This window comes from Podarcis vaucheri, assembly GCF_965113315.1.
Source record: "Podarcis vaucheri genome assembly, chromosome: 2".
Classification (NCBI taxonomy): Eukaryota; Metazoa; Chordata; class Lepidosauria; order Squamata; family Lacertidae; genus Podarcis; species Podarcis vaucheri.
Window position 1 is genome coordinate 18,642,219 of NC_138760.1, and position 25,316 is coordinate 18,667,534.

General features: G+C 49.6%; 1 protein-coding gene across 2 annotated transcripts in view; it reads left to right on the top strand.

The window, feature by feature from the left end:
- Positions 1-19,993, top strand: part of RBMS2 (RNA binding motif single stranded interacting protein 2) — a 74,733-nt gene extending 54,740 nt beyond the window's left edge. For both annotated transcript variants that reach the window (XM_082212694.1, XM_082212693.1), the window contains exons 3-14: positions 1,973-2,031; positions 2,923-3,014; positions 4,179-4,336; positions 8,010-8,089; positions 9,153-9,262; positions 10,273-10,319; positions 10,514-10,607; positions 10,881-10,931; positions 12,068-12,178; positions 12,280-12,360; positions 17,934-18,020; positions 18,252-19,993. In XM_082212694.1, coding sequence (XP_082068820.1) covers positions 1,973-2,031; positions 2,923-3,014; positions 4,179-4,336; positions 8,010-8,089; positions 9,153-9,262; positions 10,273-10,319; positions 10,514-10,607; positions 10,881-10,931; positions 12,068-12,178; positions 12,280-12,360; positions 17,934-18,014 — 964 coding nt within the window. In that variant the 3' untranslated portion in view covers positions 18,015-18,020; positions 18,252-19,993. The remainder of the gene's footprint in view (positions 1-1,972; positions 2,032-2,922; positions 3,015-4,178; positions 4,337-8,009; positions 8,090-9,152; positions 9,263-10,272; positions 10,320-10,513; positions 10,608-10,880; positions 10,932-12,067; positions 12,179-12,279; positions 12,361-17,933; positions 18,021-18,251) is intronic.
- Positions 19,994-25,316: the final 5,323 nt, after the last annotated feature.

Sequence of the window (25,316 nt, forward strand, 5' to 3'; positions counted from 1 at the left end):
GCGATCATATCATGTAACAGTGGGTTTTTTAATATCTGGTGAGGGATTTTAAAAAACTGGAACCCCCCCCCAATACTTCTACACCAAGGAAAGTCCAATTTAAAAACCTTGAGTTTTGTTAATTTGCATACATTGATTGCTTCGCATAATTTATTCTGCTTTGGCTGGCAACTGTGTTAGGTGTTCCACATCACTCCTTGTTCCTCCCTCGTAGCAGGCAGAAAAGCAGAATAAATTATGCAAGGTAATCATAATTAAGACGCTTGAATTTGGCATTTCCTGGTCTAGAAGTCTCCTTCTCCCTGTTGCCACCTGTTTGCTGGGCACGGCTTGCGCTGTGTTGTCACTGGTAACCTGCCTCAAAGTTATCCATCACCACCTTTAGGGCTTACCCTGGCTTAGCCCTACTCCCTTCGTGTGGTGTGCCAGGGTAATGAGTCCACCACCTGACAGCGACATATCTTTCCTAATCAGCACCTGTAACATTTTAAGGGGAACTCCCTGGCACATACCCATTACACGTTTACAGACTTCAGACTTTGGGAGTCTTCACCAGGAGACATATGACCAGCCAGTAGGCCTGGGTGATGTATCACTATATCGGCCAGGACTGGTATGTGGGGGCAGGCCGCGATGACAGCTTCACTCAGCGGTATTTTGCTGGCGAAACCATCACCGCTCTTGAGTCCCTCTGCCTCCAGCACCCAGCGAGCTGAGGGAGAGACAAACTAGCTGGCTGCTGGAGACAGAGGGACTGCTTGCATGCCAGTAGGAGGGGGTTTGGGGCTGGGAAGTGCGAAGCCCGCCCTTCCCAGCTGAGACCAGTTTGACCCCACCTGGCTGCCTTCTCCAGGAGGTGTGCTGCGCCTTTCCTCCCAGAAAGATGTAGCCCACCCTCCCGGTGGATGGCAGTGGTGTAGGGGCTCTTTGGTGCCCCAGCGCTCGCCAGCAGCCTCCAGCAGCCCTTCTCTGCAAGGTGTGGATAGATAGGGTGGCTTTGTACCCCGCACCTTGTGGACTTCACCCGGGAGGGCGGGCTGCGTCATTCCTCCTGGGATGAACGACACACACACACACCCCACCGGAGGAAAGAGACAGTGCACCCTCACGGGCGAAGGCAGTCAAATGCACAGAGCCTGACAGGTTCCGTATGCTTGGCTCCTGCCACTTGGTCCATCTTTGGGGTGTGGGGAGCAAGTGGGCAAGGTAGCTCACCCGCCCCCCATGCCAGCAAAGGCAGAGGGATCTTGGCCGAGGAGCCCCAAGGTCCTTGCTGCAGGGGCCTCAGGGCTCACTCAGCTGGGGGCAGGAGCAGGAGCCTTTCCGCCCCCCAGCTGAGCAGCAGGCTGGGGCCAGCTGTATTGGCCACAGCCCACAAGGCGCTGGGGTGAAAGCGCTTCAGCTCCCACAATGAGAGCTGCGGCAGTTTCACCCGGTATCTCGCCGGCTGGAGCTAATGCAGCTTTTTTCAACATTGGGGTATTTCATGTTTGGCTGGTGATACACTGCAATGTTGAAAACCCAACATCGCCCAGCCCCGCTAGCCAGCAGCAAACCTGCCTGCCATGTTAAGTGACATTTGGCCCATAGTCAGGCCTCTGTCCAGGAGCTGTTGCTTGCCTGACACTTTTCCTGCCCTGAACCACACCTTCAGCAGTTGCACAATAGGAATTCTAGTGATGGGGGAGAGCATCGCCTACTGAATGTATTAATGTTCTTCGGATTTCTAGAAGAGGGTAAGGCCTTACCCAGTAGAGACATGATTTCTAGCCCGGCTTTTGAGGCCTGTTCAGAAATGTAGCACTCTCTCGGATTTCTCCCCAGGGGATTGCTCAGGCCTGCACAAACCACTAGACGCTTGGAGCTTATTGGACTGCTCAGCAGGGAAGGAAGGAAGGATGTGGCATATTTCTGGATGTTGGTTATGAACAGCAACGGCATTAATTCCACCATGTTCCTTTGTGCCCCACAGATATGGCAAAATTGTCTCCACCAAGGCCATCCTGGACAAAACGACCAACAAATGCAAAGGCAAGTGCAGATTGGTGGGGCGGTGCGCTGCCAACTGGGTGAGGGGGGCACAGTGCTGCAGTGTTGAGAAGGAAAGGGCATATGGGGCTGGAATCGCAGCTCGGGGCAGATGGGGTTTTGCTTGTGGTTTTGAAGAGGGAGAGCTAAGAGGCCGGAGTGCTTCACTGCATCCTTTACCCGATTGCATCGAGCGGTTCTGGGACCGAGCCTTCTCCCCAAGAAGATACCTTTCCCTGCACAAGTTCACTCAATCTCAAGGGGTGCGGGTTTGGCAGGGAGGGGGCTCATAACTCTGGAAAGGAAAGAGGGGCAAGGGCGAGGAAAGGATGAGAATTCGATTCCGGAGCCAAGTTTCTGGGGGAAGATTGGTTCTGTCTGGGAGGTGGGGCTGGGTTATCTGTGTGAGAGGGAGGTGCCAGTGGGGGGGGGGGATTGGAATTCCTGACATGCCAGACATTGCTGAGGGATGGGATGGGATGGGATGGGGGGGGAGGAGGGAGCAGCATCCACTCAGAACAGAGGCTTGGAGAGGGGAAGGGGAATCGCTCTGCGGTCTTCCTGACAGTGAGAGGCAGGCTCTCCCTCCCTCGCTTTCCTGCCAATGTTTGCTAACTAGCCAGGTAACACAAGCTCAGCACTGCCCGCTCAGAATGCATCTGTGGCATGCTGGAGGGTGTGGCACTGCAAGGTAATGAAAAATGTGCGCATGTGCGCATGGTGGGGGGAAGGTCAGGGAAAGGGGTCTACCGCGCCATAGACATTGGGGGGGGTGCCTCTAGGCCATGCTAACTAGTAGAAAGCTGAGTGGTTCTCTGCACAGGCCGTTTCTCCACCTTCGAAGCAAGGTACGCAAGGCCTGCCCTCTGATTTCCATCTCCTTGATTTCTGCAGGCTATGGCTTTGTGGATTTTGACAGCCCCACAGCGGCCCAGAAGGCAGTGACTGCACTCAAAGCCAGTGGGGTTCAGGCCCAGATGGCCAAGGTAAGACTTGTGCCCCAGCACCTATGGGGGAAGATGCCAGTCCTTCCTTCTCCAGGAGGGAAGACAGGAGGGCAGCCTATAGGCTGCAGTTCAAATCCCAGGCCAGCTCCCTACATAATGCAGAAAACATACACAATACAAGCATGTTTTTTAAAACATCTGTGTACACAACTGTTTGGCAACTGTGATTGGGGCAGGCTTCCCAGCTTCCATATATATATATATGGGGTTTTCAAATGAATCGTCCACACCGTGTAGCGTCGTAATACTTGCATGCATACATGCAACAGACATAGCTGTCTTGTCTGCTGCCTTAGCCACACTTCTGCTTGTCCCGGGCCTAGAAAGCTTGGGTCCGAGTGGTTTTCCACTTCTCCCACATTTTCTAGGCACAGGTCCAGGCTGTTTTGCAACTTTCCCCTGGGAAACATGCTCTTTGCAGCTGAATCAGAACAAACCTGGATTATTCCTACATTGCAGGGGTTGGACTAGATGGCCTTTGGGTTACCTTCCAACTCTACAATTCTATGATTGCCGTTTATAGTGGTAAAGAGTGGGTTTTCCCAGAGAAAGTAGCAGGCCAAACGGAACTTCGGACGAGCGCTAACTCTCTGTATGAAATCATGGGTCCCTTCTGATACGCAGAAATCCTAAGCCTTAAGCTGCCCTGTAATATCCCAGTACAGTGGTACCTTGGGTTACAAATGCTTCAGGTTACAAACACTTCAGGTTACAGACTACGCTAACCCGGAAGTAGTAGCTCGGGTTAAGAACTTTATTTCAAGATGAGAACAGAAATTGCGCAGTGGCAGCACAGCAGCAGTGGGAGGCACCATTAGCTAAAATGGTGCTTCAGGTTAAGAACAGTTTCAGGTTAAAAACGGACCTCCGGAACAAATTAAGTTCATAACCAGAGGTACCACTGTAGTGTGTTTCTCGACAGGGCTCTCCAGGGTGCAGACTGTGATCACGGACCAAATTCTGTGCTTTGCCTCCTTAGGCATTGAGAGTCTTTGTGATATGACGGAGGTTGGGAAACGGCCAGTCTCGTGAACTGAGGCAGGCTGCGAATTTGGGAAGGGAAGGGGCGGCCTGAAAGGAACGAGTCCCCAGGGACGGGATGGACGATTGCTAGGCAACAGCCTGACTTTCTTGTTTCCATAGCAACAGGAGCAGGATCCCACCAACCTCTACCTGTCAAACCTGCCTCTGGGCATGGACGAGGCTGAATTGGAGTCGATGCTGAAGCCCTTTGGACAAGTCATCTCCACGCGCATCCTTCGCGACGCCAGCGGTACCAGCCGGGGGGTCGGCTTTGCCAGGTCAGGAGGGCGGGCTTTCTCTGTCTACAGGCAGACTCCCTTGTGCTCCAGCCCTTGCTGGGGTCTGGCTTCTTAACTCCTGTGATCTCGCCTCTCACAATGGTGGCAGCTTGCTCCCTGAGGCAGGCGTGTCTGTGCACCTTCCCATGCAGACATGTGCTCACTTGTCTCTGTCGCTGCGGCGCTCTGCTTTCACAGAGACCCAGAAATCACTGGCCACACAGAGGCTAGCAAGCCCACACCCGGCCGAGTCTTGACCTAGACGCCTTTGTCCAAGCGTTTGTTTCCACAAGGGCTTTTGCCCAGGGACTTGCTAGGACAAACCCTCCCTTATATATGGAAGGTTTGCAGATATGCTGAACAAACACACGCTCCCTCACCTGGGGGAATGTTTGCATTTCCACTTATACGATGTATGCCCTATTCCTAGGGCCTAGTGTTGATGGTTATTATTATTATTAAATTAAACTAGTTTACGTCCTGTAGCCACAGGTCTCAGGGCAGTTCACAACATGAAGACACAATATAAAAACACAAAATACATAATAAAAATAAAAAGAACAACCCAATAACGCTCCCCTCCCCAACACATTTTAAAAGGGCATGTGATTTTAATCAGCCAAAGGCCGACTGGTTAAAGGGGAACGTTTTTGCCTCGCACCGAAAGGTGTATAATGAAGGCGCCAGCAGAACCTCCCTGGGGAGAGCATCCCACAAACGGAGCCACTGCAGAGAAGGCCCTGTTCTCGTGTTGCCACCCTCTGGACCTATTGAGGAGGAGGCACACGAAGAAGGGCCTCAGAAGATGATCTCAGGGTCTGGGTAGGTTCATATGGAAAGAGGTGGTCCTTGAGGTATTGCAGTCCTGAGCCGTTTAAGGGTGTACAGGTCAAAACCAGTACTTTGAATTGGGCTCAGAAACTAATTGGTAGCCAGTGCAGTCGGACCAGGATCGGTGTAATATGCTCAAACTGTCTTGCCCCGGTGAGCAAGCTGGCTGCTGAATTCTGCACTAGCTGAAGTTTCCAAACCATCTTCAGAGGCAGCCCTACGTATAACGCACTGCAGTAATCTAACCTTGAGGTTACATAGGTTTGTCTGTTTATTGCTCACTTGGACCACAAGGTTGTCCAAGGCTGCAGTTTTCCTTCTGAGCTGATCTAGGGATTATGTTCAACAAGGGGATCCACATCCCTGTGTCTGTTTTCCCACATACCTGCAGCGGCCATATTGTTTAGTGCTGGAGTGGGAAAACTAGAGGTTGCTGGATTCCAGTTTCCATTATCTCTCCAACCATTGGGCATGCCGGCTGAGGTTGATGGGAGTTGGGGCCTAGCAACATCTAAGGGGCAGCAGGTCCCCATCCCTGGTTTATTGCAACACGCTGTGTGACTCACAATACAGTGGTACCTCGGTTTTAGAACTGCCCTGTTTACGAACTACAGTAGTACCTCAGGTTACATATGCTTCAGGTTACATACGCTTCAGGTTACAGATGCTTCAGGTTACAGCCGTTTCAGGTTACAGACTCCGCTAACCCAGAAATAGTGCTTCAGGTTAAGAACTTTGCTTCAGGATGAGAACAGAAATGGTGCGGCCACGGTGCAGCAGCAGCAGGAGGCCCCATTAGCTAAAGTGGTGCTTCAGGTTAAGAACAGTTTCAGGTTAAGAACGGACCTCCGGAACAAATTAAGGACTTAACCCGAGGTACCACTGCATTCGGTTTACGAACTCCGCAAAACCGGAAGTAGTGTCCCAGTTTGCAAACTTTACCTCAGTCTAAGAATGGAATCCGAACGGTGGAAGGGCACCGGTGGCGAGAGGCCTCATTAGGGAAAGCACGCTTCTGTTTAAGAACGGTTTCGGTTTAAGAACGGACTTCCGGAAGGGATTAAGTTCGTAAACCGAGGTACCACTGTATTGAGTTTTTCAATCAATCCCCTTTCTGCAAATGCCAAACTCACTGCAAGGTATTTGCCAGGCTGTAGAAGTACTTTTAGGCAGACAAACCCTGGTGGTCTTCATCTGCTCAGACACATCTGGGTGGACACAGCCATCTCAGTTCCCCACATTCCCTGCTTCCTCCACCAGCTGGGACAGCTGCTCCTGTTCTGTCCTACAGTGCCCCCTGCTGCCAGGTTTCCATTTTACACCAGATGAGCCCTGACTCCTCCTCCTCCAACCAGCACCACCTTGCATCTTTCTCTTAACATCAACATACCCAAGGGGGGCACTTTGGATTGCACCATTCCCTAAATTAGAATTAGGAATTGTACCTTAACAATGGCTACTTTATTTTCTAGCCGGCTGGTGACACCAGACATCATTGTTCCTGATGGGATAGGAGAGAAATTTGGATAGTTTTACACCTAATTCCAAGTTGGCATCCTCCTCCAGTTTGTCCAAGCCAAATATTCTCCTGCGCCCCCTTGTGGCAGGGAATGTGGAACTGCAAGTCCAGTAGCTCTTAAAAGTTAGAAGGGAATAATAATGATACTAACAATGTGTGCAGTTGTTATAGCATAGCAGTGTATAGACACGCACCAACTTTGCAGCAGCTCCTTGCAGCCCTGCATTTGATGCATCTGATTGCCGGGAGATGAAAGTGATTCTAGACAGGTGCTCAGTCACAAAATGGAATGAATCGCAGTAATTTGGGCTTTCCAGGCCTGTTTCAATCTTATGTCTTGAGCTCTTGGATTCAGTTTTAAAGAAATGTTCATTGGGAATGTACCACCTAAATAACTTTCCCAAGTGGAATCTGCAAGCAGGATCCTTAAGAATCCTGTCTGTGGGTTAGATTCTGGTAAAGTCACATAGAAAGCTGATTCCTGTCTTAACTTTTATTTACATATGTGCTCACTGAATCACTATTAACATGTGAATCCTTGAGTTAGAAACTGGTTATAAGATAGAAGTGTTCTACTTAGGATCGCTCGCTCACCCCGGGCAGTTTTCCTGACAAGCAGAAATCCAGCAACTAGAGATTTTCCATCTCTACACATCTCTCTTGGGGGAAAGCATTACTGTTGAATTCCTCTCACACACACAGCCATTACAGGCACAGAAGCCCTGATGGGAGAAGGTGGGTGACAGCTCTTAACATCGGAATTCCCTTCCTGAAGTTTAGTCGGAATCTCTTTTCTAGTAACCTGAAGCCATTGGTTCCAGTCTTACCCACTGGAACAGGAGAAGAAAACAAGCTTGCTCCATCTTCCATGTGACAGCCCTTGAGATATTTAAAAATGACTATCATATCTCCTCTCAGTCTCCTCTTTACCAGGCTTAGCATACCCAAGTCCATCAACTATTCCTCCAGACCCTTGATCATCCTGGCCACCCTGCTTTGCTAGCATTCCAGCTTGTCAATATCCTTCTTAATTTGTGACACCCAGAACTGGACACAGCACTCCAGGTGTGGTCTGACCAAGGCAGAATAGAGCAGTACTATTACTTCTCTAGATCTGGACACTAGACCTCTGTTGATGCAACCTAGAACAGCATTAGCTTCCCTCCCTCCTTTTTATGCCACTGTTGCTTCACATCTGTAGGGATCTCAGCGTGACCAGGAGCAGGTGGGCTACAACTTTGCAATAAGTGTGGCTCCTCCGCTTACATTGACACCCTCCCCAGCCCAGCGTCACCAATGGTTTCTTTTCGCTTCTTCCCCCAGGATGGAGTCTACAGAAAAGTGTGAAGCTATCATCACGCACTTCAATGGCAAATATATCAAAACACCTCCAGGGGTCCCAGGTGAGAAGCACAGTTGGCCGTGAGGGTTGAGTGGTAGTGGGAGCCTGGCAGCTAAGACTGTCTCAGGAGGATGTGTGGACTGCTCTTGTGAGGAACAGCAAGGGAGAACTCTGAGCCATTTTCTGCATGCCGCGGAGTCAAGCGATAAAGCTTTTCCAGTGCTGCATTGTTTTGAATAGCATAGCATAGCATAAAGGTAAAGGGACCCCTGACCATTAAGTCCAGTCGTGGCCGACTCTGGGGTTGCGGCACTCATCTCGCTCTATAGGCGGAGGGAGCCGGTGTACAGCTTCTGGGTCATGTGGCCAGCATGACTAAGCCGCTTCTGGTGAACCAGAGCAGCACACGGAAACGCCGTTTACCTTCCCGCCTGAGCGGTACCTATTTATCTACTTGCACTTTGATGTGCTTTCGAACTGCTAGGTTGGCAGGAGCAGGGACCGAGCAACGGGAGCTCACCCCGTTACGGGGATTCGAACCGCTGACCTTCTGATCGGCAAATCCTAGGCTCTGTGGTTTAACCCACAGCGCCACCCGCGTCCCAATAGCATAGCATAGCATAGAATTTATTATTTATACTCCGCCCATCTGGCTGGGTTTTCCCATCCACTCTGGGTGGCTTCCAACAGAGTATTAAAATACAGTGGTCTGTTAAACATTAAAGGCTTTCCTAAAGAGGGCTGTCTTCAGATGTCTTCTAAAAGTCTGGTAGTTGTTCTTCTCTTTGACATCTGGTGGGAGGGCGTTCCACAGGACAGGTGCCACTACTGAGAAGGCCCTCTGCCTGGTTCCCTGTAACTTGGCTTCTCACAGTGAGGGAACCGCCAGAAGGCCCTTGGCGCTGGACCTCAGTGTCCGGGCAGAACGATGGAGGTGGAGACGCTCCTTCAGGTATACTGGACCGAGGCCGTTTAGGGCTTTAAAGGTCAGCACCAACACTTTGAATTGTGCTCGGAAACGTACTGGGAGCCAGTGTAGGTCTTTCAAGAGACCTACATTGCAGTGCAGTGAGAAACTGCATGTCGTGATTTCCCCCTCACAAAATGCTCCTTTCCTTTTGCAGCACCTCCAGATCCGTTGCTTTGCAAATTTGCTGATGGCGGCCAGAAGAAACGCCAGAATCAGGGCAAATACGTGCAGAACGGGCGAGCCTGGCCACGGGAGAATGACACGGTAAGGGAGGGGGCAGCAGGGAATGGGGGGAGGCTGCAACAGTCGGAGACCAGTCCGTTAGCCACATGCGGCAGTCAGCCCAGAGCTCAACAACCCACTCGTATGAACATTTTGCTGCATGTGTGAAACTGCAAAAACAGAGTGATTGTCACACTCCTGGCTGGCTATTTCGTGTGGCTGGTGGACGGCCTTTGGTTTAGTGGGCTGGCCATAGGTTTTGCAGGCTTGGGGATTAGACATTCTCTTTAGGGCAGGGGTGAGGAACCTCCAGTCCACAGGCCGAACAGAGCCTGCCAGGGCTCCCTATATTTTGGAAGCCACGCCCACCTGCCCTACACCTGAGATAATACACAACGTCAGCTGTGGGGCAGGTAAGAATGGAACTTCAGTTCAGAGCTTAAAGTGAGCTCATTTTGTTCCTTTGATGGAGCAAAGTGCGCTCCCACCCCCATCAGTTGATGATGAGAGTGTGCATTGATCAAGGACGGTAAAGCTGTTTCCATTCAGTGGAAACCGCTCCTCCTTCCCAGTCCTGCTCTTTGAACGTCCAGAAACCAAACAGGCAGTGCTGGGCTGTATGAAAGCCCTTCACGAGCTCTTTAAGCCTTCAATTTTTGGAGTTTCAAGGAGTATCACTACATTGGCTTTCAAAGGGCTTTCAAACAGCCCTGTGCTGTGCTTTGAAGTCCCGACAATTGGGGCTTCAAAGTGCAGGATTGGTGAACACTACTATGACGCCAGGTAATTGGCAGGGCAACACCCACCTGCCCAATTTGGCCTGCCGTGGGTTGGGGAGATTAGGATCTGGCACACTGGACAGAAAAGTGTTCCTGCCCCTGCTGGCTGCAGGAGTTTGAGGTGGCATCATCAGGGGTTCCACTAAGCAGGGCAAGGCTTGCAACCTGCCCCTAGGAAGGCACAGAAGCAGTTGCTGATTGGTTGAGCTGTGATCTTGGTGGGTCAGGAGAATGGGAGGAGCCATGTATGAACTGTCTACTATTTCCATGCAGGGTGGGATGACCTTGACCTATGACCCCACAACGGCGCTACAAAATGGGTATGTCTTCTGCTTTGCCTGTTTCTTCACACTGTAACCAAGAAATAGTTTGGTAGACGATCTGGCCATAGCCTTCAAGGAGACCTGGCGGAATAAGATCTGCATATCTGTGAGCTTATGGGAAGGGCTGTACATTCAGCCTCCTCTGAAGCTGTATGAAGCAATTCAACGATTTCTCCCCATACCCTCTGCAGGTTCTACACAACACCCTACAGCCTGGCCCCTAACAGGATGATTGCCCAGACTGCGCTCTCTCCTTATCTCCCATCACCTGTTTCTTCCTACCAGGTACTTCTCTCTTACTCTTATCCCCAGCTTTGTATGTGATCAGCACAGGCCTTGATTCAAACATCTACTGTCATAGATCTGTTTTGGGCCTACAAGTGTGAGCTGCAAATCTGGAAGCCTTTGCTTCAAATCTCACCTCAGCCACTTATCTCACAGCCCTTTCCCTATCAGTGATATGGGGATAATAAGACTGGCCGACTTTTAAGAGCTTTTTCAAGAATTACTAAGTGAAATGTGTTACTGATAACTATCTACTTCTATTACTCTCTGTAGGTTCACAGCCCGTCATGGATGCACCATCAGTCGTACCTCATGCCGCCCACGGTGAGACCCCTTCCTCCCATAATATCCACCTGGAGTTCTTGTCTAAGGGCATTTTATTTGCATGTAACACCCTTTCTGTTTGGAACATAAACTTACTTGGATGCAGAATGCAGAGCAGAAGAGCCAGTTTAAAATCAAACGTTCGTGAGGTTTGTCTTTTGCAAATGCAGGAGATGCAAAAAGTCGTCTAAGCATTACATGAGAGAGCAACCTAAAGCCTGAGGCCCTTGTCCAGTTCTGGTCCAGGATATTAGACGACACCCTCTTTCCCCAAGGCTGGCTAGGTATCCCCTGCCCCCAGAAAGCTGAGGGGACCATGATGAATGTAGAGAAAACTTCACCCCTGGCTTGCAGCCAGCATACGCCACCTAACTATTTTAAATCACAGAGGCTTCTCCTGACTTCACTTCAATAATAATAATAATAATAATAATAATAATAATTTATACCCCGCTCATCTAGCTGGAATTCCCCAGCCACTCTGGGCAGCTCCCAACAGAATATTAAAAGCACGATAAAACATCAAACATTCAAAACTTCCCTAAACAGGGCTGCCTTCAGATGTCTTTTAAAAGTCAGACAATTGTTTATTTCCTTGACATCTGATGGGAGGGCATTCCACAGGGTGGGTGCCACTACCGAGAAGGCCCTCTGCCTGGTTCCCTGTAACCTCTCTTCTCGCAGTGAGGCAACTGCCAGAAGGCCCTCGGCGCTGGATCTCAGTGTCCGGGCTGAATGATGGGGGTGGAGACGCTCCTTCGGGTATACTGGGCCGAGGCCGTTTAGGGCTTTCAAGGTCAGCACCAACACTTTGAATTGTGCTCAGAAACGTGCTGGGAGCCAATGTAGGTCTTTCAAGACCGGTGTTATGTGGTCTTGGCAGCTGCTCCCAGTCACCGGTCTAGCTGCCGCATTCTGGGTTAATTGTAGTTTCTGGGCCACCTTCAAAGGTAGCCCCACCTTTAACTGCTGCCAGTGTCTCCTCTGCCATGAGTTATTCCAGGCCCTTTATGGACACTTCCCTCTCTCCATTATCTTATTCCCACAATTTTTTTCTTTAACTTCTCTCTCCTTCTCTCTCTCTCTCTCTCTCTCTCTCTCTCTCTCTCTCTCTCTCTCTTGCTGTTGCTAAACAGGGCACAGTGCTGACACCTACCATGGACCATGCGATTTCCATCCAGCCCACTTCCATGATGGGGCCCCTAACTCAGCAGCTGGGCCACTTGTCCCTCAGCAGTGCTGGCACGGTAAGTGTCTTCTTCCTCCTCTACCCTTCCCCCTTCTCGGAGGGGCTTTAGCCCTCCTCTCCTGCGCCTTTTTGACGCCTCCTCTCCCTCTCTCCCACCAGTACATGCCAGCAGCAGCAGCTATGCAAGGAGCCTACATCCCCCAGTACACACCTGTGCCTTCCTCTAGTGTCGCAGTTGAGGTAAGAGGCCCTTTTGTTATTTCTCTCTAAGTTGGGGGTGAATGCCAGGCACCAATATACCGTGGTACCTCGGGTTACATACGCTTCAGGTTACATACGCTTCAGGTTACAGACTCCGCTAACCCAGAAATAGTACCTCGGGTGAAGAACTTTGCTTCAGGATGAGAACAGAAATCGTGCTCCGGCAGCGCGACAGCAGCAGGAGGCCCTATTAGCTAAAGTGGTGCTTCAGGTTAAGAACGGATCTCCGGAACGAATTAAGTACTTAACCCGAGGTACCACTGTATCACAAACGCACGCGCGCACGCGCGCACACACACACTCACATATCACAGCTGGGAACTGTTTTTATTTTTAGTGATCATTATTATAAACGTTATTTCTAGACCGTTCTTCATCTGACAATCGCAGGGCAGAACCTACACAAAATACTAAACAGTGGTACCTCAGGTTACATACGCTTCAGGTTACATACGCTTCAGGTTACAGACTCCGCTAACCCAGAAATAGTACCTCAGGTTAAGAACTTTGCTTCAGGATGAGAACAGAAATTGTGCTCCGGCGGCGCAGCAGCAGCAGGAGGCACCATTAGCTAAAGTGGTGCTTCAGGTTAAGAACAGTTTCAGGTTAAAAACGGACCTCCGGAACGAATTAAGTACTTAACCCGAGGTAGCACTGTACTGCAAAATACATAGTACAGTCGCACCTTGGATCTTGAACGCCTTTGCTCCTGAACAAATTGGCTCCCAAATCATCAAAACCTGGAAGTGATTGTTCCAGTTTGTGAATGTTCTTTGGAACCCGGACCTCTGACGGGGCTTCCACGGCTCCCGATTGGCTGCAGGAGCTTCCTGCAGCCAATCAGAAGCCGCGCCTTGGTTTCCGAACGTTTTGGAAGTCGAACGGACTTCTGGAACTGATTCCATTCGACTTCCAAGTATTCCACAGCCGGCACCATCACAGTCAATTCTGAATATTTTTGGGTCACTTTCTTCCAGAAACCAGAATAAGGGAGGGAAAAGTGCTTTCAAAAGATGACTATAGGCAATACTGGCCAGTCATCTCTCTAATGGGAAGGAGTTCTGTAATTGCTGTGATGGCTTTGTTCTGGGTGCCTATAACTGACATGGCCAGCAGGGCTTCCCCACTCATTTTAAAGCCCAGGTCGGAGTTACTGGGAGAGGCTGTCTGCCATGTGCAGTCATACCTCGGGTTAAAGGCGCTTCAGGATACAGTGGTGCCCCGCAAGACGAATGCCTCGCAAGACGGAAAACTCGCTAGACGAAAGAGTTTTCCGTTTTGGAGGTGCTTCGCAAAACGAAATTCCTATGGGCTTGCTTCGCAAGACGACAATGTCTTGCGAGTTCCTGCTGGTTTTTTTCCCCCCCCCTTTTTCTAAGCCGCTAAGCCGCTTATCAGCTGATCCGATCAGCAGATAAGCCGCTAAAAGACGCTAAAATCCGCTAATAGCGCTAATCCGCTAATCCGTCAATGGGCTTGCTTCGCAAGACGGAAAAACCGCTAGACGAAGAGAATCACAAAACGGATTCTTTTTGTCTTGCGAGGCACCACTGTAAATCTTTTCAGGTTGTGTCCTGCAGCGACCCGGAAGTAATGGAACGGGTTACTTCCGGGTTTTGCCGCTCGCGCATGCGCAGATGCTCAAAACGTCGCCACGCGCATGCGCAGAAGTGGCAAATTGCGACACACGCAGACACGGGTTGTGTTCTGCTCAGGTTGCGAACAGGGCTCCGGAACGGATCCCGTTCGCAACCAGAGATACCACTCTATTTGGGTCCTAGGCCGTTTGCATCTTTAGACAACTAAAGTCAAAACTTTAAATCAGTCCCAGGAACCAGGGCCACTCCTGAAAGATTCCGCTTTGGGACATCATACAGTGGGCACGGCAAACCTCTGGCCCTGCCAGGACTCTTAATTTGCCCCACAAACTTACTATCCCCCATCCAGGAACACACCTGTCACTCACCTGACATCAGATGAAGCTGAAGCTGCAAAGGAACAATTGAGAGCCTTAGAGTGTGTTCCTGATCCTGTCTTCACAAGTGTGGCTGGCATAAGCCACCGTTATACGTGGGGCAAGCTGTGCTGCTGGGGTTAGATCCACGCAGGAACCCACTAGCATTCATTGCCAAATTTAAAGGCTGCTGAGCGCAAGACATGCTCGCAAAGGAACAGGTGGGAGCGCAGGCTCCTGATTGCCCCTTTACCAGTGCTGCTTGCGTTTAGCCCTAAACGGCCTCGGTCCAGTATACCTGAAGGAGCGTCTCCACCTCCATCGTTCTGCCCGGACACTGAGGTCCAGTGCCGAGGGCCTTCTGGCAGTTCCCTCACTGAGAGAAGCCAAGTTATAGGGAACCAGGCAGAGGGCCTTCTCGGTAGTGGCGCCCGCCCTGTGGAACACCCTCCCACCAGATGTCAGAGAGAAGAACAACTACCAGGCTTTTAGAAGGCATTTGAAGGCAACCCTGTTTAGGGAAGCTTTTAATGTTTAATAGGTTATTGTATTTTAATATTCTGTTGAATGCCGCCCAGAGTGGCTGGGGAAACCCAGCCAGATGGGCGAGGTATTAATAATAATAATAGTAATAATAATATTGGCACCAAATACAAGACGTGCTGCTTTGACAAGGGGTTGGGCCCACCAGGTGTTGTGTGAGGTCATGTGATTGGCAGCCCTGCCGTCAAATGTGATTCATGAAGGATAGACCACAGTTGCAGCCAGCCCACCAACCGAAAAGGGGTTTCCCGCCCCTGCCGTAAAGTAACCGAGCTGCAGCATTCAGCGCTAGTTTCTGCTCCTGGGTTGCTTAGAACACAGTGCAGTAATCCAATCCTGAGATTATCAGAGAGTGGATTATAGTGGCCAGGCTATCTTGGCCTAAGAACAGCTGTAGGGATGAGGCACCTGTTTATGTTTAAAACAGGCAAGTGGGCGGGTGGGAGGAAGGAATCCGGTGTGTATACACACCCAGGGCTTTTTCCCCTAGCCAGAACTTGCAGGAACTCAGTTCCAGCCCCTGTCAGGTAGATGCCATTGCCATTCTAAGAGAACAAGGGAGAAGTTCACTGCAAACTCCGGAACCCCTTTTCTAGAAAAATAACACTGTATACACCATAAGTTTAAGGCACATTTAAGCACCGCCTTCTGAAACAATCTTAGGATCTGCACAAAGCTACCATTTCAGCACCCTTAACAAACTGCAGTTCTCAGGAGAGTGTGTGTGGGTGTGGGTGTGCGCTTTAAATTATGGTGTATACACAGCCCAGGCCTAGACCCCAACCACCGTGTTCAAAGGCAATTCTTGCACGCATGAGAAATAAATCTAGTTCCTGATCCTACTGCCAAAATGGTCTGGCCTGTTTGGAGCTTTGTGAAACCATCTTCCTCCCCACTACTGCCCTCTGGCTTTAGGAGATATAAAGTACAGGGGTACCTCGGGATGTGAACGGGATCTGTTCTGGAGCCCCATTCGCATCCTGAACAGAACGTAAGACGCGACCGCGTGCACAGGTCGCGTTTTGACGCTTCTGCGCATGCGCGTGACATCATTTTGACCGTCTGCACATGCGCAAGCGGCGAAACCTGGAAGTAACGTGCTCCCGTTACTTCCGGGTTGCCGCGGAGCGCAACCCGAAAATGCTTATCCTGAAGTGTATTTATCCTGAGGTATGACTGTATCGTTCTACTGAACCATTTTAAGTTGGTGTAGGACTTTGGTTTCCAACTAATGTTTAACAAGGGTCATCTTTGTAGAGGGGGCAGCAAGATCACCTGGCCCCCGACTCATTTCCATGCGAGTGGAGGCCTGGCCAAAGGGCTAGTGTCAACATTTCTCTGCTTACATTCCTTAGCAGCAAACTCCTGTGTGTGTGTGCCATGAGGAGGAAAATTAGAGAGAGCCGCCGAAAAACACAATAAGGGAAGTGAGGGGATGGGGTGGAGAGCAAAGCCTACGCTAGGAGATTGTCACAAGCTGTTTGGACACAGAGGAATGGTGAGAGGCAGCAGCTGAGGAACTCCCAAGGGAATCATAGAATCATAGAGTCGGAAGAGACCACAAGGGCCATTGAGTCCAACCCCCTGCCAAGCAGGAAACACCATCAGAGCACTCCTGACATATGGTTGTCAAGCCTCTGCTTAAAGACCTCCAAAGTAGGAGACTCCACCACACTCCTTGGCAGCAAATTCCACTGTCGAACAGCTCTTACTGTCAGGAAGTTCTTCCTAATGTTTAGGTGGAATCTTCTTTCTTGTAGTTTGGATCCATTGCTCCATGTCCGCTTCTCTGGAGCAGCAGAAAACAACCTTTCTCCCTCCTCTATGTGACATCCTTTTATATATTTGAACATGGCTATCATATCACCCCTTAACCTCCTCTTCTCCAGGCTAAACATGCCCAGCTCCCTTAGCCGTTCCTCCTAAGGCATCGTTTCCAGGCCTTTGACCATTTTGGTTGCCCTCCTCTGGACACGTTCCAGTTTGTCAGTGTCCTTCTTGAATTGTGGAAGAAGGCTCAGAGCCCGGGGATTGGTGGTGGGACAACAATGAGTTGTCCGAAGGACAAGACTGGGAGAAGGAGGTGCTGGCAACTGAAGAGGTAACAGGGCTCAATGAGCAGGGAGAGTCTGTGGCCGAGAGAAGACCAGAATCAGAGGCAGAAGCTGAAGCAGGAGGGAAGCCAAGAGGCAAAGATGAGACAGGCTAGTGAAGAGTCCTGGGGTCTCCAGCTTTTGCTGCAATGAGCTCCTCTCCCCGCTGGTCTCCCAGAACCAGGAGAGGCATGAAGAGGGGAGAGGAGAAGTTCACTTTGTGCAGGCACAGTCTCAGATTGCTTGGGGGAAACTCTGGAGAGGAGGGGACTTAGGCAGCTGTGGGGGAGGTGGGGACCTTCCGTCTCCCCAGCTGCTTCATGGGGACAAGACCTACCAGAGATGAGTCACTGTGCACATTAGGCCTGACACACCCGTGCAGATCCAACTCGGCCTTGCTTAACTTGGTGGACCTGATAGGTTCGGGAGGAAACGTGTTGTTGTTGTTTAGTCATTTAGTCATGTCCGCCTCTTCATGACCCCCTGGACCAGAGCACGCCAGGCACTCCTGTCTTCCACTGCCTCCCGCAGTTTGGTCAAACTCATGCTGGTAGCTTCGAGAACGCTATCCAACCATCTCGTGCTCTCTCATCCCCTTCTCTTAGTGCCCTCCATCTTTTCCAACATCAGGGTCTTTTCCAGGGAGTCTTCTCTTCTCATAAGGTGGCCAAAGTATTGGAGCCTCAGCTTCAGGATCTGTCCTTCCAGTAGGCACTCAGGGCTGATTTCCTTCAGAATGGAGAGGTTTGATCTTCTTGCAGTCCACGGGACTCTCAAGAGTCTCCTCCAGCACCAGAATTCAAAAGCATCAATTCTTCGGCGGTCAGCTTTCTTTATGGTCCAGCTCTCACTTCCATACATCACTACTGGGAAAACCATAGCTTTTACTATACGGACCTTTGTTGGCAAGGTGATGTCTCTGCTTGTTAAGATGCTGTCTAAGATGCTGTGTTTTGTCACAGGAGAACAGTGGCCAGCAGAGCCATGTGACAGTGGAGTCCCCATCGGATCATGCTGCCTACTCGTACCAGTACAACAAGTAACAACAGGTAAGGTGGAAGTGGGGAGACATTGTGTGGGGCGTGGAAGGACAGCTCCATCTCTCCCAGAGGGCAAAAGCAACATCTGTCTAAGGCTTGGTTATCAGCCAGTTCCAGGAGGGCTGGGGATGGTGCCAGAGGCTGGACCACTTTGACTTGACCCCGGGACCACAGGCGCAGCAGGGGCCAACTCAGGATAGCACCCGCCCTCGTAATTACCTCCACTTTCCATCCTTCTAGCACCATCGAGCAGCTCAGCTCTGAGCAATCACTTCGAGGGAGACAACTTTTATTTTTGTTTAATTTGTGCTGCGTTTAGAAGATGGAACCATTTTTTTTTCCTGCAAAGAAAAAAGGTTGTTTTTGTTTTTGTTGTGTTTTTTTTAAAAAAGGAAATAACCGCAATAGACTTTTGACACCGAGGAACCAAAGGAGGTTAGCGTGGGGGTGGAAAGGCTATGGCCCCCCGACCCTTAGATGTACAGATGGACTAAGGACTATTTTAATACAAGGAAAACATTTTTGTGTGTGCGTGTGCGTGTGTTTGCGCGTTAATTTTCTTGTTAACAGCAAAGTCAAACGCTTTGGATGCCACAAAATTCCCCAGAGAAGAACAATTGTTATTGTTTATTTTTTTTCCTCGCTCTCTTTTTTGGAAAGATGGCTCTCCAACTCTGGGAGGAATTTTTTTGCTCCTTTGAATTTGTTTTGTTTTATTTTCTTTGGTCATTTAAAAGATTTTTTAAAGGACAAATATGCAAAAGTGTTTGAATATTTTTTTGTTGTTTTATAAGGAAAAAAAATGCTCTGAGAAAGCCCCACCTCGCAGCTGTTAGGGGAAAAAAAATCAATGCAGACTTCTTCTTTTCTTCTTCCTTGGGGTGGGAGTGGGGAGGGAGTGGGGATTTTGCTTTGAAAGGATTATTTTATTATTTCAAGAGGGTAATTTTTTTTCTAAAAAAGACAAATTTACAAAAAAACAAAAAAGGAAACCTACAAAAAATATCTACAAAAAAATGAAAACTACAAAAAAAATATGAACTTTTGACGGCAGCAAGAGGGGCTTGCGTAAAAACTTGTCAAGTTGGAGGGAGATGAAGTGGCTGGTGGCTTTTGATGAACGGACTATTTTGCGGGGGGCAAAAGTTCTGCCCCAGCTGAGAAAGAGAGAGAGAAAAAAAAAGAAAGAAAGAAAGTTTGCTCCAGACCTCGATTTCTGCCCTCTACCCTGTCCGATGGGACCGATTCTTGCTGGATTGCTTTGGACTCTGTTTTGAGCTTCTGCGCAGACCCTTCTTTGCTTCCACACGGACTTCCCCCCTCGCCCGCCCTGCTCTGGATCAGGGGAACAATAAACTGATTGAGGAACCTGCTGCCCCGTGATGTGTCGTCGCTTCCGGACTCTTGGACACTGAATGGACGCGTTGCCAGCAACAGTGCTTCGCCCTCCTGCCCCTCTCCTGCCCCACCTCCCGACCCCCCCTTGGGACACACACACACAGTGCCTTCTGCTGCCTGCGGTCCGGACTGTGCTGCCGTATGCCCCCCCTCCGACTCCTGCATGCCTGTCAAACCCAGGTGCACACAGCCTCTCTCTTTTCTTGGCAAACCAGTTGGGGGCGCAGAGGTCGATGCTTCCAGCTGGCAGGGGTGGGGTTGGGGGGTGGGGGCGGGGAGGTCTGTTCCGGTTGCTTTAAAAAAACCACACACAAAACAGGGAGCATCTTGCACCTTGCAGGGGATGGCTGAGTTCCCCACCCCCACCTTGAAACGGATATCCTAGTTACTATGCACGTTTCCCTTCCTCACCCCCCAAAAAAAACAAGCCCTTGGTTGCTGGCTCCCCAGATTCGCAATAGCAGGAGACTATGTGCAATAATCCAGCCCTTCCTACAGCGCGTTTCCCTGGAGAGCCTTTCAAAGGTACCAAGTGCTTTAGACCACCTCTGCATGTTTTCTCTCCGTTTTCTCCCCCCCCCCAACCCCCAACCCCCCGCTTTTTCCCAACCAGATGGTGCTAAAAGACTTATCCTCTCTTCCACCATAAAATCAGCCCAGCTGGCATGAAGCTGACCCTTTCCACCTTGTTTTTAGATGTTGCTTCCCGCTTCCCACCCCCCCTCCAGATGTGATCATGAGAAACCTTTTCCCCCTCCTCCTTTCTTGATGCCCAACTCATACCTTTGACGAAATAGCTCTTATGCAGCTGACAATCAGGGAGGACTTAATTGCAGAGGCCATACGGGTGTCACGTGAGCCAGGGATTGAGAGCGTGGAAGTGTGTGTGTTTGTGTGTTTGTGTGTGTGTGTTTCTGTGTGTATGCACAGCACATGTAGGATGGCATTGGGAGAAGGTATCCCTGTAGAACTGGGCTTTTCCCCCTTTGTTTTTAATTTTGCATTTCTCAGGACATTGGTATTTTCTTTTCTTTTTAAAGGATTTGTACTTTGTCCTGACTGTTAAGTGGGATCAGGTTTCCCTCCCTAACAGGAGTGTTTGAGGTTTTTGGAAAGATAAGGGTTCAGTACACCCACCCGCCTTGCATAGCTCCTAAGTCATACGCTTCTTTGTTGTCTGTCCTCCTCAGCCACACACACACCAAATTTGCACCCTTAATTGGTGGCAACGCAGGACTGAGGCACCCCCATTTAATACCTCAGATATCGGCAAGGGAGAGGTCTCGTTATAAGCAAGCAGAATCGCTGCTTGTAACATCAGTCAATTCCCAGAATGCTGTTTTTGTGCCCCTTCCCCGGCCTGGAGCTTAGACTGAATCAAATTCAGCTGACAATTTACCCCAAGGTGCTGAGCTAAACTGAAGTGCCTTCATTTGGGCAGAGGGCCCCCGCACACCTTCATCACTGAAAGCTTTTCGGCAGGGGCTAAACTGACTTCTGCAGGGGGAGGCCTAACAGCCGACTGAGTAGGGGGAAGAGATTTAGGCCAAAATTAATCAGCAAAAGGTGTCTTGTGTTTCTGTTGAACTTTGCCTGTCACAATATTCCACTCAAATGGCCAAAAGGGCACCGCACCATAGAGATTCGGGTGCAGAACAACTCCCCCCCTACGCACATCATCGTCCTGTTACCCAAGTGGCAGTTTCCAGGAAATGAGAGCTGGTTGTCTTATTTTTTCGCAACTCGGTCTTTACTTCATTTGGGTGCCAGCAGACCACAGCATTCAAAAACGTAGTTTCGGTGTAGCATATGACACACCCAACTTGTGCCAGCCACAGCAGTTCCTTAGATCAAGCTGTAAAAAGATTCGGGCTCAAGTAATTGGTTTTCTAGTGTGCTCCAAATCTGGACAGCAACCCAAATAATACTTTTGGTCTGCACCAACATTTCCATTCTTGCACCAGATTTCCTGATATCCCACTCCCACCGCCCAAAATAAAATACATTGCACAGCATCAGAAACCACTTTCCAAGTTTTCACCTGAGTCCTCTATGCAATCCCTCTGGATCACACTGATCCATTAGGAAGTTTTGTTTGGATTGACACGGCTAGAAGCTTCACAGGAGCACTTCTGCCACTGCCGTTAATTTTAATACAGCTTGCGCAGGATAATTTCCTTGCGGGTTCTGCTTGTCCAACATGATCAGATGTGTTGGGATTTCAGGCAAATGGTAGTACGTAACTGCTTAGAGAATCCCAGGTTTTGAAAGAAGAGAAAAAAGGAGCATGGAGATTTGTGAAAATTGAGCCTTCTCTTAGATTTACGTCTGATTTATTGCATACCAAGAATCAATTAAGTATGTGAGCATGAAATTATGTTCCCCTCCTATAATGGTTATTTTAATCACTGTTTTATATAAGGCTTTTGATAACAAAGTTTTAATGGATAAACTCGGATAAATTAGCAAAGTTTGAAATACACTAGATATAGACATTCGATGCTGGTGGCCAAGGATGTGATTTATTCAGCCCATGTAGGTAAGATGCACATGGCCATGTAGAAGTCTTGATCATCTTCCAAAACATGTCCTTAGAACTAAATTCTAACAATGGTTCAATGCAAACATAATGTTTAAACATGGTTCGCATTAACCATGGCTTGCTGCCACCTCTGATTAGTATTTCAGAATACACTGAAACCATGGTTAGCTTCTGTTAACCTGCCCCTGGAGGGCATGTATATAATAAGACACCAGCAAGATCTGCTTGCCATCTTGCAGGCCGAAGGATGGAGAAACTGTCTTAACCATGGTTTGCTCAGTGCAGAAGGAACATTTAACCATGGTTTAGGAAGTCAGATGTAAAGTAACACTTAAACCATGGTTAAGGAAAACAAACCCCACTCAAAACATGATGTCTGTATGGGACTCCCACTATCCCTTTTTTCAGCTTAATTCAGTTTCGATTATGACCCTGCTCTGGTTCCACCTCTGCAGTGCTAACAAAATATAAAACAAAGAAATAAACTCAGTCCAGCAAAAGTTAGTTGTAGCCAAAGGTTCAATCCTCTAGGTCCTATGAATTCAGTAAGTCAAGATGCATAAGATTCTGTTTAGGGAAATAAGGAATACAGCAAAGTCTGACAGCTCCATCAAGGGAGCTCCATGCATGGAAACAGCATTGTGAAGTGCGTAGGGATGCAGTTGCAGATATTAATCTAGATGTACATCTGGATGCAATATTTATCTGGGTCTTACTGAACTGGCTGGATGTGTTCATTGTGCACAGGAATGCATATACACCTGAAACTGCCCAATTGCCATTTGTGACTAGTTATCTATAACAAGAGCTGGTTTGGAAGCAAGGAATTCCTGGGATCATGGATACAAATACTTCAGTGCTGGTTTCAGAGTGACTGTGCATCACCCTCCATGAAATAATTTCTGCTTTCAAACCGGGGACTGCTGGATGTGTTCATTGTGCACAGGAATGCATATACACCTGAAACTGCCCAATTGCCATTTGTGACTAGTTATCTATAACAAGAGCTGGTTTGGAAGCAAGGAATTCCTGGGATCATGGATACAAATACTTCAGTGCTGGTTTCAGAGTGACTGTGCATCACCCTCCATGAAATAATTTCTGCTTTCAAACCGGGGACTGCAGTCTTTAGCCTTCCTGGTGGGGTTGCTGTGCACGCCACAGATTTCGTGGATTGCGAATCTTTTCGGGATTCAATTCCAGTTCAGAAAGGAGTGCATTTTGGAATGTTGTGGGAATGGTCTTTTCAATGTGTGTGCCTGTGTTTCATGGCTGGCATGCAGCTATTTTATTAAATAAGTTTCATTTCCCAAAACTAAGGTTGACCTCCATCTCAGCAGTAGCTAACGTTGCAACGTTTTCCTAGGCTAGTTGCATTTTACTTCTGCGTTCCTTCATCTCTCTCACTGCCCTGAAAGACTTGGCTTTACTATAGGATCAGCATTTCACAGGCCGTATCCGTTGCGGAAAGTCTCTCTGCGTTTGTTCAAGAGGAGCTGCTGTGGGCAGCCAGCAGCCCAAAACTCAACAGATGCCATACAGCAACACACCTGGCAACCCCCTACAAATCTCTTCCATCCAGCTCTGAGTGCATCCTAAGTACGAGCCATCCTAAGCCACTGCCCCAGTTTTCTGGATCGGGGGAAATTGCTTAGCTGTTGCCCATGCTTCCTTCTCATCCGTAAAAAATAGTTCTTTGGCAGACTTGTTTCATTTGCTTTGTGTTTAAGAGCTCCCTCTATTCTAGCCTCCCCACTCCCCCCGGTCAGTCGCTCTCTCATTTAGACTAGGAGGCAGCTCTTGGTGGAAGTGGGGTGAGAGGAGGGAACGCAAAAGAAGGGAAGAGTTTGAGTCCCATTTTGCATCAAGGCAGCCTTTGGGACTGGAGACGTTCTTTGTGTTTGTGGAAACCCAGCAGAGGAGGACAGGAGCAGCTTCGACCGAAGCGTTCATGCCGATGTCCCTACCTCTTTGCCACATTTTTCTTTTGTTTGCCAAAGATATAAACAAGGTCTCCCAGGGCTAACCTGGTGACACTCTGCGTTTTTTAAAAGAACGAACAAAAATGGAGTGTGGTGTCTACCTGAGCCGAGTCTTAAGCCAGATGCAGCTGTCTATTAAGGCCCGGTCCCATGCAGAAAGGAAGCAAGGACTGGTTTAAGAACAGCAAGTAACACAAGACGCGAGAGGGGGGCCGAGGGTAGGGGTAGCGAAGGCAAGGGAGAGATTGTGGCCAGGGCTGGGTGGGTAAGGCGAAAGGATAGGGTGTAAAGGGAAGAATTAGGGTATGAGTAAGGCTGGATGCAGGGACGCGGGTGGCGCTGTGGGCTAAAGCCTCAGCGCCTAGGGCTTGCCGATCGAAAGGTCGGCGGTTCGAATCCCCGCTCCCGCTGCTCGGTCCCAGCGCCTGCCCACCTAGCAGTTCGAAAGCACCCCCGGGGGCAAGTAGATAAATAGGTACCGCTTACCAGCGGGAAGGTAAACGGCGTTCCGTGTGCGGCTCTGGCTCGCCAGAGCAGCGTTGTCACGCTGGCCACGTGACCCGGAAGTGTCTCCGGACAGCGCTGGCCCCCGGCCAATAAATGTGAGATGGGCGCACAAACCCCAGAGTCTGGCAAGACTGGCCCGTTTGGGCAGGGGTACCTTTACCTTTACCTTTAAGGCTGGATGCTAATGCAGTGTGAGAGGAAGTAAGATTGCAGCGGGGGAAAGGTGGACGTGCACATATATGAGAGATTGTGTGCTGCGGGCCCAGATAGAGACCTTACATTTTGCCACTGCAAAGCTTACCCATGGTCTTAAGCCCTGTGTTTTCACTCCCCACACCTTCCCTAAAGCACTTCCTAGCTTTTCTTTTCCTGAGGGGGGACACCTAGGACAGACAAACGAGTCATGGCATTTGGGGCCTTTTGACCCCATCGTCCCAGGTCTGGAAGGAGGGTTAGCAGTTAGGAGAAACATCCGAGAATATCCTCCACGGGCTGCAGAGACCAGCCGTCAAATGGCACCGCTCATCCCCCCCCCCCCTCTGTCCACGCCAGCTCCTAACTGCTAGGAAGGCTCCTGGCTGCTTTCGTGGAGCACCTTTGCTTTAAGCCCGATCTGTGGCTTTCTCATGAGCAAAGTCGCGGTCTGAGCTTTCCGCTCACATCCTCATCGCTCCTTCCTACACTCTGGGAATCGACCGCTGCGCAAAAGCATGATTTGCAAGCGTGCATGTGTAGCATAGGGACCGAAGGCAAAAAAAAGCAAAAACCCTGGGCCCTAGGAGCATGGACCTCTGAGCTGCTAGATTTTTTTTCTTTTAATCTTGTGCCTTGATTTCCCCTATCCCATTCTGCCAGTGGGGGGAACCAGTCCCTGCA